A 15,343-nucleotide genomic window follows, 5' to 3' on the forward strand; every position below is an offset into this window, starting at 1 on the left:
ACAAAAGAACAAGACAGACCTGACTTTTTTTAAAAAATTAAATCTGATTAAATTACACTTTATTTAAACAAACAGCAAAAAAATTCTAAATTGCATTGATACAAAAACATGAATGCACAAAGCACATGCCTTCTTGAGGCAACTTAAATTTGGACAGACATTAGGGCCTGAAAGTGACATGTTTATGACCTGACGTGCGAAATTAATATTAAGCATGATCTTAACCACTAGCAGATTCACTGTGTAAGAATGTAAATGAACAATATTAACATACTGCTGTTGCAATGTAAAAACCTTGTAACCCAAATGTTGGTGATGTTTATGTTTTACTGTAAAATGCATTACATGCTCCTCTGTGGGTTGCAAAAAAATCTGTGACCAACTGGGCTCACCACACTGCTCAAACCCAAACGCTAATCACAAAAATGACTGTTGGTCAATCTGAACACAGTGTTGCCTTTCTGAAAAGTTACTTGCGAGACAAAAGGTTTTCACCAGATTATTGATATGTATGGCAGCCGCAGTGCCACACATATCCCAATGTGACCTGTAATGATGAATACTGAGTCTGTGTGTTGAGAGGGCAGCCATGTCGATCACGTTCAGTCCTTCTCCTGGAACCTCCAGAAGGCGATCTCTCCGTTGTCGCTGCAGGAGACCAGCAGTCCTGCCTCCTTTGGGTTCCAGGCGACGCTGTTCACATCCTGGCTGTGCGCCTTGTTTGCATGAGCAGCCAGGTAGAATGTGGGCTGGTCTGGATGGGCGGTCACATCCTCCTTAAACACACGCACTCCATCATCCCCACAGGCAGTCGCCAGGGCACCAGTGAACTGACACCTAAGACCACCAGAAATACATTCAAGGCTCTCAGGTTAATCTAACAAGTGGAAACAAATCAGCCTTGTGCAGGCCTATGAAAGTCAACGTCGCAGTACATTTTCACCAGCTTTCTAGCAGGTGGAAACAAGGCAACAGTAAAATATCCCACCACACATGATGTCATCCTCCTCTCAGCTAGTTGTTAGTTTTAACCTGTAATTACTGAGCTTCCCTTTGGCCACCATGTAATGTAAGATTGCAGTAATGAGATTAATTATTAGTCCAAGTTTTCCCAAACACTAGGCTAATTATAGAATGTGACACTGTAATATTGAACATGATGACATGCAATGATAATATGCATCATTCCCCCAGGTTTCATCAACATATAATCAGTGGTGCCAGAGATACTATGTATGACATGTGGACAAGGAAACAAATAATAAACCACCTTGGGCCAATCAACACTTTTGAAAAGTCAGACCAGCCAAGTTTTCTCAGTCTCTGATCAGCGGTGTAATTCCCTGATTTCACTGTAGTGAACAGAGTGGAGAGTGCATCTTTGCCATATATTAAAATAAAATCTGTAAGTCGTTTTGAGAGGTGGTCTTACCAAGCAACATCGTACACGGTGCGTGTGTGGAACCCTGTGAGCGTGCAGACACACATCCAAGAGGAGTCTCCTGTTCAACAAGCATGGCAGAGAGAAGTGGCTCAGATGCAATACTGATCATTGATCATTGACTGATGTACCTGATTATTAAATGACAACTTTAGACAAGAAAAAAAAGTAGCTGACAAAAGTATCTACAGCAGCTTCATTTGTACATTAAAAGAACTAGCATTAATGCAACGACTGCAATAAAGCCTTCACCATCTGAAAACTATCTGATGTTTTGGGGAACACTGTCAAGATGAATGTCTTGGTGTGCATTGTAATGAATCATGTCTCTAAAGGTATCTTTGTTATTCTATAAAAGTGAATTAATTTTTTTTTCCTCCATGATAATAAGCCCTATGATAATCCTCTGCAGTTTTTGTTTTGTTATGTTTTCATCAACATCTGAGCAACAAACTATTTCTAGCAAAGTCATGCTACATATTTTTTTCCTTCTCACTGACAGTGTTGATTGAATAAAAGAATTATTAATCAGCATTTCTGTCAGAATGAATGCTGTCCACACAACAGGAGAGAGCATTGGCTCACCCTGTCCATCATCATTTGGAGATGGTTTCCAAATCTTGACTGTGCGGTCATCGCTGCAGGAGGCCAGTCTTTGTCCATCGGCATCAAAGGACAAACTCCACACAGTGGACGTGTGTCCCTTCAAGGTGGCCTTGCACTCCCAGTCGTCGTCCTCCTCCTTGTAAATGCAGATGTTGTTGTCGTAGCTGGCTGAGGCCAGCAGCTGTAGACAGATGTGGTTAAGACAACAGCGGTATGGCAAAACAGAGGAATCAATCAACTGTAGAGAGCAGAGTGTGACCTACGTCCTGAGTCGGGTGCCACACAACATGCTTCACATCTTGTGTGTGACAGTTCTTAACAGTAACACACTCATACTCATCCTCTTCATCCACTGTCAAACACAAATAGGGAGAGATTATTTCCATAATCATACCACGATGGTGATTTTTGTAGTTGTGAAAAAAAAAAGACTGCGCAGGAGAGGAGTCTAACCACTGACCTTCCCAAATCCAGACACTCTTGTCTCGGCTGCAGGTGGCCAGCAGATTCCCTGATGCTGCCCAGGCCACACACTTGACTTCATTCTCGTGTCCCTCCAGGACAGTCAAACTCTAAAAGACAAGAAAACACTATGAGCCTATGAGTCTTAACAGATACAGCACTTGATGCATCAACCTAAAGCATTAAATAAATCTATCCTGCAGATTAAATGTCTCCTCTAACCTCAAAGCCATCGTTCTGCTTTTTCCAGATACAGGTAGTTGCATCAAAGCTGGCGGAGGCAAGGTAGTTACCGCAGGGAGACCACGCCACCTTCCTCACAGCGCGCTGGTGGCCATCCTCAAGGACACTCTTGCATTTCCACGAGTCACCTGAAACGTTCCACAGTCAGCCTTGCAGCTCAAGAAAATAAAACTGCACAAATAACAGGGGAGCTAGTAATGTGTGCCTTTGTCTTGTTATTTTCCCAATAACAAGAGATGTACAATTATTACATCATCAGTAGTTACACTATAGTTACCACTCAATATTTTGCCCATAGCCTCCTAAAATATCAACCTGAACTTAAACTGTCCATTGACTTTTGACTGACACCACTCCAGTCTCCCTGTTTGTCCTCTAACAACGCCAGCTCAGATCACATATGGCAGAAAAGACTATTTTATCTGCTCGAAGGTATTTCCACATCTTCGCTGAACAAAATGCAGCCAGCAACACTGAACATCAACACCACATGTGGTTTCTGATCATCCACAGGAGGAGACAGAACTGGGTTACCGTGCCTTCTGGTGTGTAAACAGGAAAGCAACTTAACCAGCAGTGCAATACTGATTCCTATTTATTAATAAATTTACAGTTAAGATTTTCTCAGCTTTTACTCTCTATAGAAACATCACATTTGGTTGCTATGTGTATAGAAACGCGGATGATACTGCATATTCCCTGTTAATGTAATTTTTCTTCTTGCCAAATTCAACCTTCACAAATGCAACTATACAGGTTAGTTTCTGACAATATTTTTCTCTTTGCAGTTTTTGTTGTGTTAATGCTTCATCTGTTTGCAAACAATGTTGTTGTCTTCTTTGTAGGATCATGATTTGAAATAAAGATTTACTTCCACGCTAAATACAAAAAATATCTGTTCCTGTGTTGAATCTTTAATACACATCTTTGTCACAGTGTGACAGTGTGACAGTGTGACAATGTCACACCACACACACACACACACACACACACACACACACACACGGGAGCGACTCACCTTCCCGTCCCCAGATCCGGATGGCCCGGTCGCCCCCGCACGAGGCCAGCAGGGTCCCGCTCGGGTTCCAGGCCACGAACCAGCACCGGGAGTCCGGGTGCGCCTCCACGCGCTCCACGAGCACGAGCGCGTCCGTCATACCTGACCTGCTAACGGACAGCTAGCTAACACAAGTTAAATTATCGAGCCGCGGGGAGCCAAGCAACGACGCAGTGCAAATTTGCAAACCAAAAAATTTTACCGCCGATTTAGACGAGACAACAGAATATGAAACGTATTTGCGCCAGCCGACCGAGAAAAAAAGGATAAATATTAGAAATCATCCAACTTCAGTTTCCTGTTGAGATAAATTTCACAAACTTCCTGTGCGTGCCGCTGCTTCTGACACTCACGACTTGAGCAGCGACGTTGACGCGTGCGTGGCTCTTTACTGCCCCCTATCGCCCGGGAGTCAGACTGTCATGTTGGTCTGTTGACGAGCTGCATTTGCAATTACACTCACAAACAAGAAAAAAAATTTGATTAAAGTTAGACTGAAAAAATAAAGACGAACGCGTGCTGTTTTCCTAATCAACATGTGGGCGTCAATGGTGTGCAATGCAATGATATGTGATCCCTAATATCAGGATATGATGAAAACATGGAAACTGAACACCTATATGGGAGATTTTGGACCGATGTGTTAGACAGCGCTCTCCACCTCAAAAATAAAGGAATATCTTTTGGAAGAGTTGTGGTGCAGATTGAGGTGCTGCATCCTTCCAGCAGAGCTCCAGAGATTACAAAATCTGTGCCTAGGTGCATTCAGTTTCCATGGATAAAAAAAAAAAAAAAAAAAAGAATCTTCAGTTACAGTTGTGGGTGGTATTTTCCCATAATAATAATAATTCCATTTTAACAACAGCTGATACGTTGGACGTTGACTCAGTGGAATTAAAAAAGGGCTAAATGTTTATCTTAAAGGACAACAAAGTATAAATGTCGCTCGCCATGTTCCCAAGGGCAGTGCTATCAATCTTGCCGATAGATGGCAGCACCGGTCGACACTAACTTTGACGGCGTTGGCTCAGGAAGCCACGAGGAAGAATGGCATGAACAAGAAAGAAAATATTTTCCAGGAAGCCAGCTCAACCTGTGTTTCGTTTTTGTTTTGTCTTCATTTTTCTGCCGAATTGATGGCCCTTTATCATCAGCGTAGTTATCGGGAACCGCTGTATATCTTCATTTTCTTCATTTGTTTACGTATGTGGGATTTCTGAGTGAGTAACATTGGCGAAATTTGACAGGCGGACAGCGGACGTTAGCTAGCATAGTAACATTGGGCTAATAACAGCAGGCCTGAAGGCCATCTGTTCATTGTCTGTCCGTCATTTGTCTATCCTGGGTCTGTCGAGTTCATTTAAAGCTGTAAAACGTTGGAGGATCATCGGCTGTCGTCCATTTCCTCGTTGGCCTTTCAAGCGAAACATTTCGCTAAGCGCTGTATAAGTCGACGTCTTGTCACTAGCCGGGCGGCTTCACAACAGGATACGGGGGGACGATGTATGCACCGCCGGGCTCCTCTGTTCCTGGAGGCCGGAGGAGGAGAGGGGGCACCTCTCTGCCCAAGCAGCCGGAGCGCAGCCTGGCGTCCGCACTGCCCGGAGCCCTGTCCATCACGGCCCTCTGCACGGCGCTGGCCGAGCCGGCCTGGCTCCGGGTTCACGGCGGTACGTGTCCCAGACAGGAGCTGGGGGTGGCGGACGTCCTGGGGTACATAGACCCCAAGCTTCTCGACGGTGAGAAACGGCACCAGACCCAACACAGCTAACATCGAAATCCAGGAGTAAAGCTGTCAGTGTGTGTTTCTTGGTTATCTGCTCGCTTTGTGCTAATGTCTTGTGTCATCACCCTGGCTTTTAGACTACTGTGTGAACCCCCAGACCATCCTGCTGCTGAGGGTGATCGCTGCCTTCTGCTTCCTGGGCATCCTGTGCAGTCTGACTGCCTTCCTCCTGGATGTGTTTGGACCCAAGCACCCTGCGCTCAAGATCACACGCAGATATGCGTTTGCCCACATTCTCACAGGTATGATTCTCTCCCTGCCGCTGCCCTGCATCAGGAGTCACAAGACATGTCAAAGCACAGGAAATGTAGAGGCCTTTAAATTTCCAGCGAAATAATTTGTCATTGATGTTCTGTGTAGCTCATTTGCACTAATTGATTTGAATGATTTAATTCTAGATCAGCCAATTTTGTTTATGCCCATTTTATTTAAGAGAGGACAGGGCACAATTACCCTCTTGTTACCTTCAAATTTACTGACTTTTTTTTTTTTTTTTTTTTTTTTATCACTTGGGGTCTGTTTGACCCCAGTAATTTAAACAACAAAAATGAGAGTAATAAAACTTTTTGCCCAGATTCTTGTGTCAGGTAGTTTAATTGTCTTGTTGACTAACTAAATAGCCCTTTAAATAAAACATAACCTCCTCAAGTCACCCCTTTATACACCAAAGTCTCATGTGAACTGTCAGTGATTCTGGCACGACTACATGTGTGGTTATATTAGGTGAGGGCCCTAAAGCAGAGGGACTTTTTTAAAGATAAAGAATGGCATTTTATAGTTCCTCAGTGTCATCCAAAACAACTGATGCGTACAAAATGTGTACAGGGCATTGGAAATATCATCATGTTAATTTTATGTCAACCCACTTGTCCCCATTGAAGTAGGAAGTCATTAAATATGAAGCAAAAATAATGTTAATTATGCACTGAGAGATGAACAGTGAATGTGGTGATACTGACCCCACAGGTAATAGGAGGGTTAATAAACGTAAGCACTTCAATGCACCATGTAAATATGCCAGATTTAGCCATACTCACTTATTCGGCGTAGTCAGCAGTGCCAGAATTAACAGGTAACAAGCAGCCACAAGCACATAAAGGCAGCATTAAGACCTCAGGACACAGCAATTCAATACTGACTGCATAGAGAAAATAATGCAACCTTGGAATACAGAAAGCATAAGATAGACGTCTGAATTACAGGATTATAAATCATACAGCAAAAGCCAAGGTGAATCATATGCCTCAATATGAATGAAATAGTAAGTAATTGTCTCTGTTTGTCTCTCTGTCATCAGTGCTGCAGTGTGCCACTGTGATCGGTTTCTGCTACTGGGCCTCGGAGCTCATTCTGTCACTACAGCAGCAGCATAAAAAGTACCATGGCTCCCTCATATACGTCACGTTTGCCATCAGCTTTTACCTGGTGGCAGGGGCCGGTGGAGCGTCGATCCTCGCCACAGCTGCGAATCTCCTACGCCACTACCCCACTGAGGAGGAGGAGCAGGCCTTAGAGCTGCTGTCAGAGATGGAGGAGAGCAGTGAAACCTATCCTGCTGATTATGACATTGCCAATCAGTTTCAGCCACCGCCTGCCTACACGCCCTAATCTAAGCAGACTGGCCTTGTTAAACAGAGGCTTCTCTATGAGCACTGCTATCGGCTTTATCAGCAAACCCACTCTCTGTCAAGTGGATATCTTCGCAAATACTCTCCATAATGAACACAGTGTGCACAATGAACGCACATCTTCTTTGATTGTCAGTTCTTGGGTGCATGAGAGCTGTCTTTAGTGGTGGCAGAAATTTGGGAGTTGTTTCTTACTTTCACCACTGAAGCTTTTAGTGATTTGCATGTAAATGGCATTTAGGATTTGGTCCTTACATGTAAAGCAAACAAAACTATATGGAGTGCTGTTTGAACATGGCTCATTGCAGATAATTGATGGAATGCAGCCTGATCAATGCCAAATTAGGAAGCTGGGCTGTCGGCTGTGTGTCACAGCAGTGGTATTGCTCCTGGTTGGATGTGGATGGAACATCATTAGGTATAATTTTGAATTGATTTTTGATATGCTTGCCATGTGTACATGGTTTTATTTTACTGAAACATGAATAATGTAGAAATACACTGACAAGATTGTTTAGGCATTTCTTTTTTTTTTTCATCATTATATCAAATGGACCTTTATTTATTAACTGGTTGTCCTTAGTGCTGTGTGTCTTTTCCTTCCTTCGCTGTGCAGACATTTTTTTTTTGTCACTGTTTTAGTCTTATTTAATCACACCTGTATTTGAGATGACCCGAGATCAAAACCTGTTGATGAGAGACAGGTCATTGTGTGATAAAAGGATCGTGGCATGCCTTGTGTCTTTCGCTACAGTACAAGAAAGTCGACATTCATGAGAAAAATCGAGGAAACAGGCTTTTTGTGCTTTATTATGGCGTTAAGGGCAACATTAAGTAGTAGAAACTTCACCACATCAGTTGGTCATGTCACATTTTTGTGTTTGAGTTACAAACTTTATTTGTACTCTGTGATTACCATATGTGACAGTTCAATATGTGTTTTCTATGCATGACTATCCCATTTTAAACCTTTGGGCTGAATCCTGTGAGACCATCTCATGTCAGGTGCCAGCCAAAGCTTAAAGTTGTAATTGACAGTGTAGTAATTGTAGTTGGTCATATATTCTGTTTACAACATTTCTGCATTTTGTTTCTCAAATTGTTGCTATACCTTTTTTTTTTCAATATGTAAATATTGACTGTTTATACATAACAGTGGTCATAATAAAAATGAATGCTCAGTTTTGCCTCACAGTTGTCATCTGTGGCTCGACTTTGAAACCGGAAAGGGAAACGAGTCGTGAGGGTTTCACACTCTAATCACAGTTGCTTTGCACTACTTGGCAGCACTTTGGGTAGGAGCTACCGTTTGGATATAGTACATTGACTTTGGCACTTCCGTCTCACCGGGGTATTTCAAGATTTGGTGTCTAGACATTCAAGACGCAACACGGCATTACAGCAAGTAAGAGCCTTACAACCTAATAGACTTTAAAGGGCATATGTCTCACACCATACAAAGACTTAACTTCCACTGTTACCTACAGCATAAACATTATAATACTCAAACAAAACTACAACGATGTAGAAGGCTGTGCAAAGGTCAGTGGTGACAGGCGATTAGCTCAGGATGCACTTTTAAAGCCTGTTGTGCCATTATTGATCTGGCATTTTCCAATAAGAGACCATTCCTCCTAAATGGGTCACAACACAGGTTACATGAGTACACACTTGAACTATGTTGCAAGGCTGAGGTTTTGGTTTGGTGGCCAAATGACTTAGGATAATTAGATAAATAAACAAGGTATTAATAGGTGAGAGGCGATGAGGAAAGGAATAGGTCATTCAAGGAAAAGAAGTGATGGTGCTTTCCAGAATATAGGGCTTAAGTTGTAACGTCACTTGGCCAGAGTTTGGTGGTATATATACAGCCTCAGCAAGAGCAAAACTGCAACCATTAAAAGTCTTTGAGGCTTGGTGGCATAAAGTCAGATTTCTCTTGTCAAAAAAAAAAACACAGTGACAGTTTGAAGCTAAATCATGCTGGCAACCAGGACTTTGCTTTCAAAACAAACACTGGCTGCTCTTTCTCGTCAGCCTGCCTGCTTTGTTCACCACGGTGACTATGGCAACTGGGGAAATACCAATGTTGCATTGGTAAGTGGAGCATATCAATACATACTCAGACACAAAAGGTTGAAAATATGTGATTGTGTGCTGTTCTGTGCCGTCAGTGTGTTTTGATTAGCAAATTGCTGTGTAAAAATGATACCCATCAAACGTGCACTGCAGGTTTTCTCTGGATGTGGCTGGTGGGATGGGACTGATGTGCACGAGGCAGTGTAGTGAGTATCATGTCTGCAGACCTCAGCTCAGAATTTCACTTTATTGCACGGCTTTGCGTTTTATCCCTCAGAGATGTAATTAAGAAATGTGTCCTCAGCACTATGTATCACCTGAGCCGTAACGGTGCACGCTTCCAGATGTTTGCTCCAAACCAACAGCAGATGCAAGTGATGGACCACATGAGAAAGCAACCAGCCTCTGGGGAAAACCGGTATGTTAGTTAAGACACACACTGGTGCACCTTCAGATGCATGTGCTTGATGTTGTATGTTTATCTCACCGACTTGACTGATTAGACAAGGCAGCATTTATGATTATTTCTGGCCGTTACGTAGGAACATGATGGTGGAGTCAGCTCGTTTCAGTCACGGCCAGGGAATGATGCAAATGCAGGACCTGTCCAAGCTGGACGTCAACACTTTTGATGCCGTCATCTTTCCTGGAGGCCACGGCATCACCAAGAATCTGTGAGGAACAGTGCAGTGTTGAAGTAAAACTGCATACACAGAGCATGAACAGTGTGTAAAATTAATTCTCAACTCTTTAGATCCACATTTATGAAGGACGGCAAAGACTGCAAGCTCAACAATGAGGTGGAAAAGGTCCTTAAAGAGTTCCACCGCTCTCGCAAGCCTATCGGGTATGTATTTATTTATTCAGTCTAGTATTGGGTCCAAAGATACCTCCGATTCCTACTGAAGTACGATCACAAGTTCAAGTGCTGGAGCTGCAATGTGAAATTGAAATTCTTTTCACTGTATGCTCATTCACATTAAATTTGTCTTTTAGATTCATGCATGAATAAGAGGCACAGTTAGAGACTGTTACTCATTCTGACCATGTATTTAATTAGATGAAATTACATTAGAGTAGATAATTAGACATGGCTTAAATTATTGCAGTGGGCTCACTGGGTCTTTACTGCAGCAGAGAATAGGACACAGATAAGAATAAGGAAGGCAGTGAGTGCCATTTGCCTTATATAGATAGAGATGAATAGAGATCAAGTCAGATCTTCTTTCAGAGATTTACTCATCAAAATAAAGGTTACTCACAAACTAAAAGTTTGGAAAAATATGTTGATGATGAAAATCTGATTAATTCAGGCCTAGATCTAATCGTCCATAAAATGTGGTCGGCTCAAAGTTTCTTTTGTCAGGATTCAGAAGAAATTCAGGTCAAATTAAAATAGACTATATACTGTTAAAACCAGTTTGGAAGTGTTTACAAGGTTTGTAGTTTAGTAAAATTATCATATCATCACACTGAGGATGTGAGGTCTGGAATTTCACACATTGTAGCCCAAATGAACATAATACAGATAATAAATACAGAGGGACCAAGTACAGAAAAAAGAACAAACATTCTCACAAAGTGTTCAATGGACTCTAACAGTAAGATAGTTTAACGAACGCTAAGAGCTTGAGCTGTGAGTCCTATAAATATCTTTTGGTCAAGGATACACAGTATTGCTTATATAACACACCAGTAATATAATTTTAAACCTTAGCACTGGTAAGTTGATGGAATTACAGTTACTTCCTTGGGTTGCTCTCTCACCACAGCTTTGAACTCTTTGTTCAGGACAGATACTTGAGAATTAGGCCTATATGTGTTCAGGACAGTCTGACCTCCATCAGTTATGTTATGACACCATTTACATTTGACTTTGACTACAACACTTGACATTTTAAGCAGGAAGAATCAAAAGCAAGCTTAACCTTCTCCAGATCACCAGAAGTTAAATTGGTTTGATTTTTAACATGTTCAGCGATAATGAACAAAACAAACGATTTCTGATTTAATTTACAGCATACAGTACTTTGCAATATTAAATCCTGATGTCTGTGAGGAATTCTTTCTTGGTGTCAAGGCAAGTTGGATCCCTAGGTTGTAGAAGTAGATTTCACTGGGTGTAATCTCTCTAACAGTGGAAAGGATCATTTTACTAAGAGATGATGAGGAAAAGAGCACACAGCCTAAAACAAAGCCCTGGGGAGCTCCCAAAGTGATATTTGCTAGGGATAAAATTAAAATGGCAGGTGGTGTATTTCTTGAGACGCTTGAGTATATTTAAAACTAGTCATCTGAGACCTGCTGTACAGAGGGTGTAATTACCTGGCTCCTGTCCTGGAGCTCTTTGAAGGACAGCGTGGGGAGGCTATGATAAGGTGCTGAGGGCCTGATGTAGGGCTTCCTGTGAGAGTCTCTTCTACATGAACTGATTGCATCAGATCGCATTTCAATCAAATTTAAAAATTGGGATGGACTTTGTTCTGTGTTGCAGGATAACTCTGCATGATGGTGCTTTCTTTTTGTGGACAACATTAGCAACTCTATTATTAACTCTCTGTCCAGGTGCCCATTTACTGTATCAGCCATAAGCCACTGCCATTTCTCCAGCCCACCCATCATTTAGGGTTTACCGTTATCACCTTAGCAGTGTTGCTCCCATTGTACGGTAGGGCAACTAACCAGGAAGGACCACACTACTGAACTTCACTAAAATGACCTTTCTGAACCCAAGGCACTGTTGCAAGAGGGCAGTGGTTTCAGGCTTGTATATTAGCAGCACAGAGCTTTGAAATTTCTGTTCAATCTCATTCCAAAGAATTATCTCTGGGCTCTTCTTCCTGCTCAAAGTCCAAAACTCAAAATTTGCAATTCCCTGCAGAATGCATGTACTTGTATTTTACATTTTCAGCGTAATTCTAAACTGCACTGTCACACAGGATATTTCCAGCAGCTTTTTCAACAGAAAATGTTGCACTGATGTCTTCCATCGACTACAAGTTGTGATTGGTCTGTAATATTGTATGCATGACATTCTCAATAAAAGGCAAGTATGGGCATAATCATAGCACCTGTGTTTCTTTAAATATTATTTTTATTGCATCAAATGTAATGTAAGACTGTTGGCTACTATAGGGCTTTTTTTTTTTTTTTGTTCTTGAGAAAAAGGGATGAGGATTCTTGGCTTCCATCGGCCTCTCTAGATCTCATGTAGAAACGTCCTCAGGGAAATTGTGTGTCCACTTCCAAGGATGTTGCATAAGTAAATTTGCAGTGATTAAAGTAAGATCTTTGTGGCTGGACATTCACTGACTTGGCCATAATTTTGACATTCTCTGTAAAAAGTCCTGTGAGTCATTCCTTCACTCGTCACTGTTATCGCTGAAATCCCATGTTGTTATGTAGGGATTTGCATTTTGTCATCAGAGCAGCCACTTTCAGGAAAATATCACGAGTCTGGTCATGTTGATGGCTCACAAACTTAATGGAACAATTGCATACAAACAGTAAGTAATTCAATATAAACTTCACATAATTTAAGCTTACTGTAATTTGTCCAAATATTTTTTTCTCTCAAATTGGGGAATTGTGACACTCACACTCACAATTTCTCAGATAGCCTTTTACATGCTTGCAAATGTATAGTCATAATTAATTGCTGTCTGTCTTTGCACACTTGTGCCTCATTTTCATCTTTTGGTCAATAAAGCAAATTGTTTATACAGGGAAAAAAATGTCTGCTGGTACAGCAAGTATTCCTTCACCTTGATCAGTCTTGCTTTCTTAATCCTGATTTGATAAAAAGCTCCACTGACTGTCTGTCACGCTGTCTTGTTCCAGGCTTGCCAGCATGGCTCCCTTGCTGGCCTGTCGCGTGCTGCCGGGCATCGAGGTGACCATGGGCTATGAGCGAGATGAGAGCAGCCGCTGGGGTAACTGGCCTAACACAAACATGGTGCAAGCGGTAAAGAGCATGGGTGCGCGCCACAATGTCCGTGAGCCATACATATCCTTTAAAAGGTCTGTATTTACTGTAGATGTGAGTTAACTAACTCAGCACAAAGTCATGCACACCTCATTACTGTCTGTCTGTTCTGAACTCCTGATTCCTGCCTTGGCCTTGACTACTTGTATCACGAAGCCTATGTGGATGAGAAGAACAAGGTGATCAGCACCCCGACATTTATGTGGGAGACAGACTACCATTACCATTATATATTTGATGGTATTGGCAACATGGTGAAACACGTCATGCGTATGTCAACCAAATGAGCTGAGATGATGCTGACCTGGATAAGGATTACATAGAAAGCTGGTGTTGACATACAAAACACACCTCTGTACTGCGATGACTTCTACAATGAATACTGATATAAAGGCTTTAGTGAAAGAGCAAATGGCTTGTCACTGACTCGTGATTTTTTATTATGAACTCAGCACTATAATTACTGATATTGGGCAACATGTGTGTCAGCCAAATTAGCTGGATAATTTTTTTTTTACGCAAGCAAAGGTGTGAACAGATATTTTGAGTGTTAGGGGCTCCAGTCAAGATAAAGGGCAACCTTTCTATTAACTTTGACCCCACTTTGGAGTTGCTTGGAGAAAACTTCACTTCGGAGTCAGTGTAAGTCAAAAAAAAAAAAAAGCGTTTTGAAGCATGCACACCAACACATTTGCCTTGGTTTCACTTTCAGCTGTCTTTTCAGCCCCCTGGTTTCCAAAATGGCAGAGCTACTTTACTGCTGAAAATGGGTCAGCCAAGAAAAGAGACAAAAGACAGGGCGATTATTTTCCACTTCAGTTTGGCTCAGTCTTCCCCTTCAGACATGCAGTATCAAACCACCAATGGAGAAAATGTGGATCTTCTTGTTAGCCTCTGTTTTGTCTAAAATATTATAGATCAATTAATAGGCTTCATGAGTCATAGAAATTTATTTGAGAAATTTTAATCTTGTTTTAGGGCATCACACAGTACTGAAACTGCTTTACTGAAAGTAACCAGTGACATTCATTTACATTCAGGTATGGGTCATTGCTCAGTTTTTGTTCTTTTAGATCTCATTGCAGCGTTTGCAGTGATGGCCCACTCTGTTTTAATTCATCTTGAAGACTGGATGGGTATCACTGTCGCCGCCCTTAAATGGTTTCGATCACATCTTAATAATAAATAGAAAATCCTATGAACTCAGGCTCCTATCATTTGTGGAATCCCACAAGGCTCAGTATTAGGCATTGTCCATTCCTCTAATTAAATTATCTGAAAACAAATTCCATTTCATTTTTACGCAGACGACACACAGTGGTATATTTCATTCAACCTCGAGGATTTTGGTGTGTTAACTACAGTACATGACTGCCGTGCAGACACTGAGAGCTGCATGTCACAGAATTCCCTTCATCTGAATCAAAATCAATCTGCAGCTTGATTATTGGTCTGCAGAGTTCTCATCTAATCCAGGCTATCTCTTATATTAGTCCCATCTGTAGGAATCTGAGAGTAATATCTGATTCTGATATGAACTCGAATCATGTCATAACACTCGTCCAATCTTATCCAACCTTTTTTCTCTCATTGAACATAAAAAACATAATGCACACCTTACCTTCTCCAAATTAGACTGCAGCCCTCTGTGCTCTTGTCTAACTTCTCTAAATGCTGCAGCAAGACAATTCATTACACAAAAAAGGAGATGTCGTAGCTCCAGTACTAAGATCTGATTACTTTTAAACCAAACAGGCACAAATTCAGAGAGGCTGTGTCTGCTGGCTTGGACCAGCAGGTCCAAGTTATTAGTTATTACTCCCATTTTAGCAGGTAAACCAATGATTTTCTTGCAAAGCGTGTCTGAAATCAGTGGAAGTGGTGTGTTGACGCTGATAGAGACAACCATACAAATGTTAAATGTTAAAATGACCACTTAAAGAGAATCTGGGCCAACAACGAGCCGAAGCTGTTTCATTTTCCCTAAAAAAAAAAAAAAAAAAAAACACCACGTATGTTTTGTCTGCCAGCTGTGGGCCGTCCTGGGCTGAGGAGC

General features: G+C 41.7%; 3 protein-coding genes across 3 annotated transcripts; 2 read left to right on the top strand and 1 right to left on the bottom strand.

Annotated features, from left to right (window-relative positions):
• Positions 1–35: 35 nt before the first annotated feature.
• Positions 36–4,167, bottom strand: ciao1 (cytosolic iron-sulfur assembly component 1). Its single transcript, XM_030060473.1, has 7 exons — positions 3,771–4,167; positions 2,732–2,880; positions 2,508–2,619; positions 2,311–2,399; positions 2,027–2,228; positions 1,433–1,502; positions 36–837 (listed from the first exon to the last, which is right to left on the bottom strand). The coding sequence occupies exons 1-7, from the start codon at positions 3,907–3,909 to the stop codon at positions 603–605; spliced, it is 996 nt and encodes a 331-aa protein (XP_029916333.1). The 5' UTR covers positions 3,910–4,167; the 3' UTR covers positions 36–602.
• A 641-nt stretch (positions 4,168–4,808) lies between these two features.
• Positions 4,809–8,404, top strand: tmem127 (transmembrane protein 127). The gene is made up of 3 exons (XM_030060476.1): positions 4,809–5,548; positions 5,673–5,837; positions 6,893–8,404. Exons 1-3 carry the CDS (start codon positions 5,311–5,313, stop codon positions 7,201–7,203), a joined length of 714 nt encoding a protein of 237 aa, XP_029916336.1. The 5' UTR covers positions 4,809–5,310; the 3' UTR covers positions 7,204–8,404.
• A 799-nt stretch (positions 8,405–9,203) lies between these two features.
• On the top strand, positions 9,204–14,489 carry gatd3l (glutamine amidotransferase class 1 domain containing 3, like). The gene is made up of 7 exons (XM_030060474.1): positions 9,204–9,320; positions 9,456–9,508; positions 9,607–9,720; positions 9,845–9,976; positions 10,057–10,149; positions 13,143–13,308; positions 13,440–14,489. The coding sequence occupies exons 1-7, from the start codon at positions 9,204–9,206 to the stop codon at positions 13,572–13,574; spliced, it is 810 nt and encodes a 269-aa protein (XP_029916334.1). The 3' UTR covers positions 13,575–14,489.
• The last annotated feature ends 854 nt before the right edge of the window (positions 14,490–15,343 follow it).

Source organism: Myripristis murdjan, chromosome 9 (assembly GCF_902150065.1).
Source record: "Myripristis murdjan chromosome 9, fMyrMur1.1, whole genome shotgun sequence".
Classification (NCBI taxonomy): domain Eukaryota; kingdom Metazoa; phylum Chordata; class Actinopteri; order Holocentriformes; family Holocentridae; genus Myripristis; species Myripristis murdjan.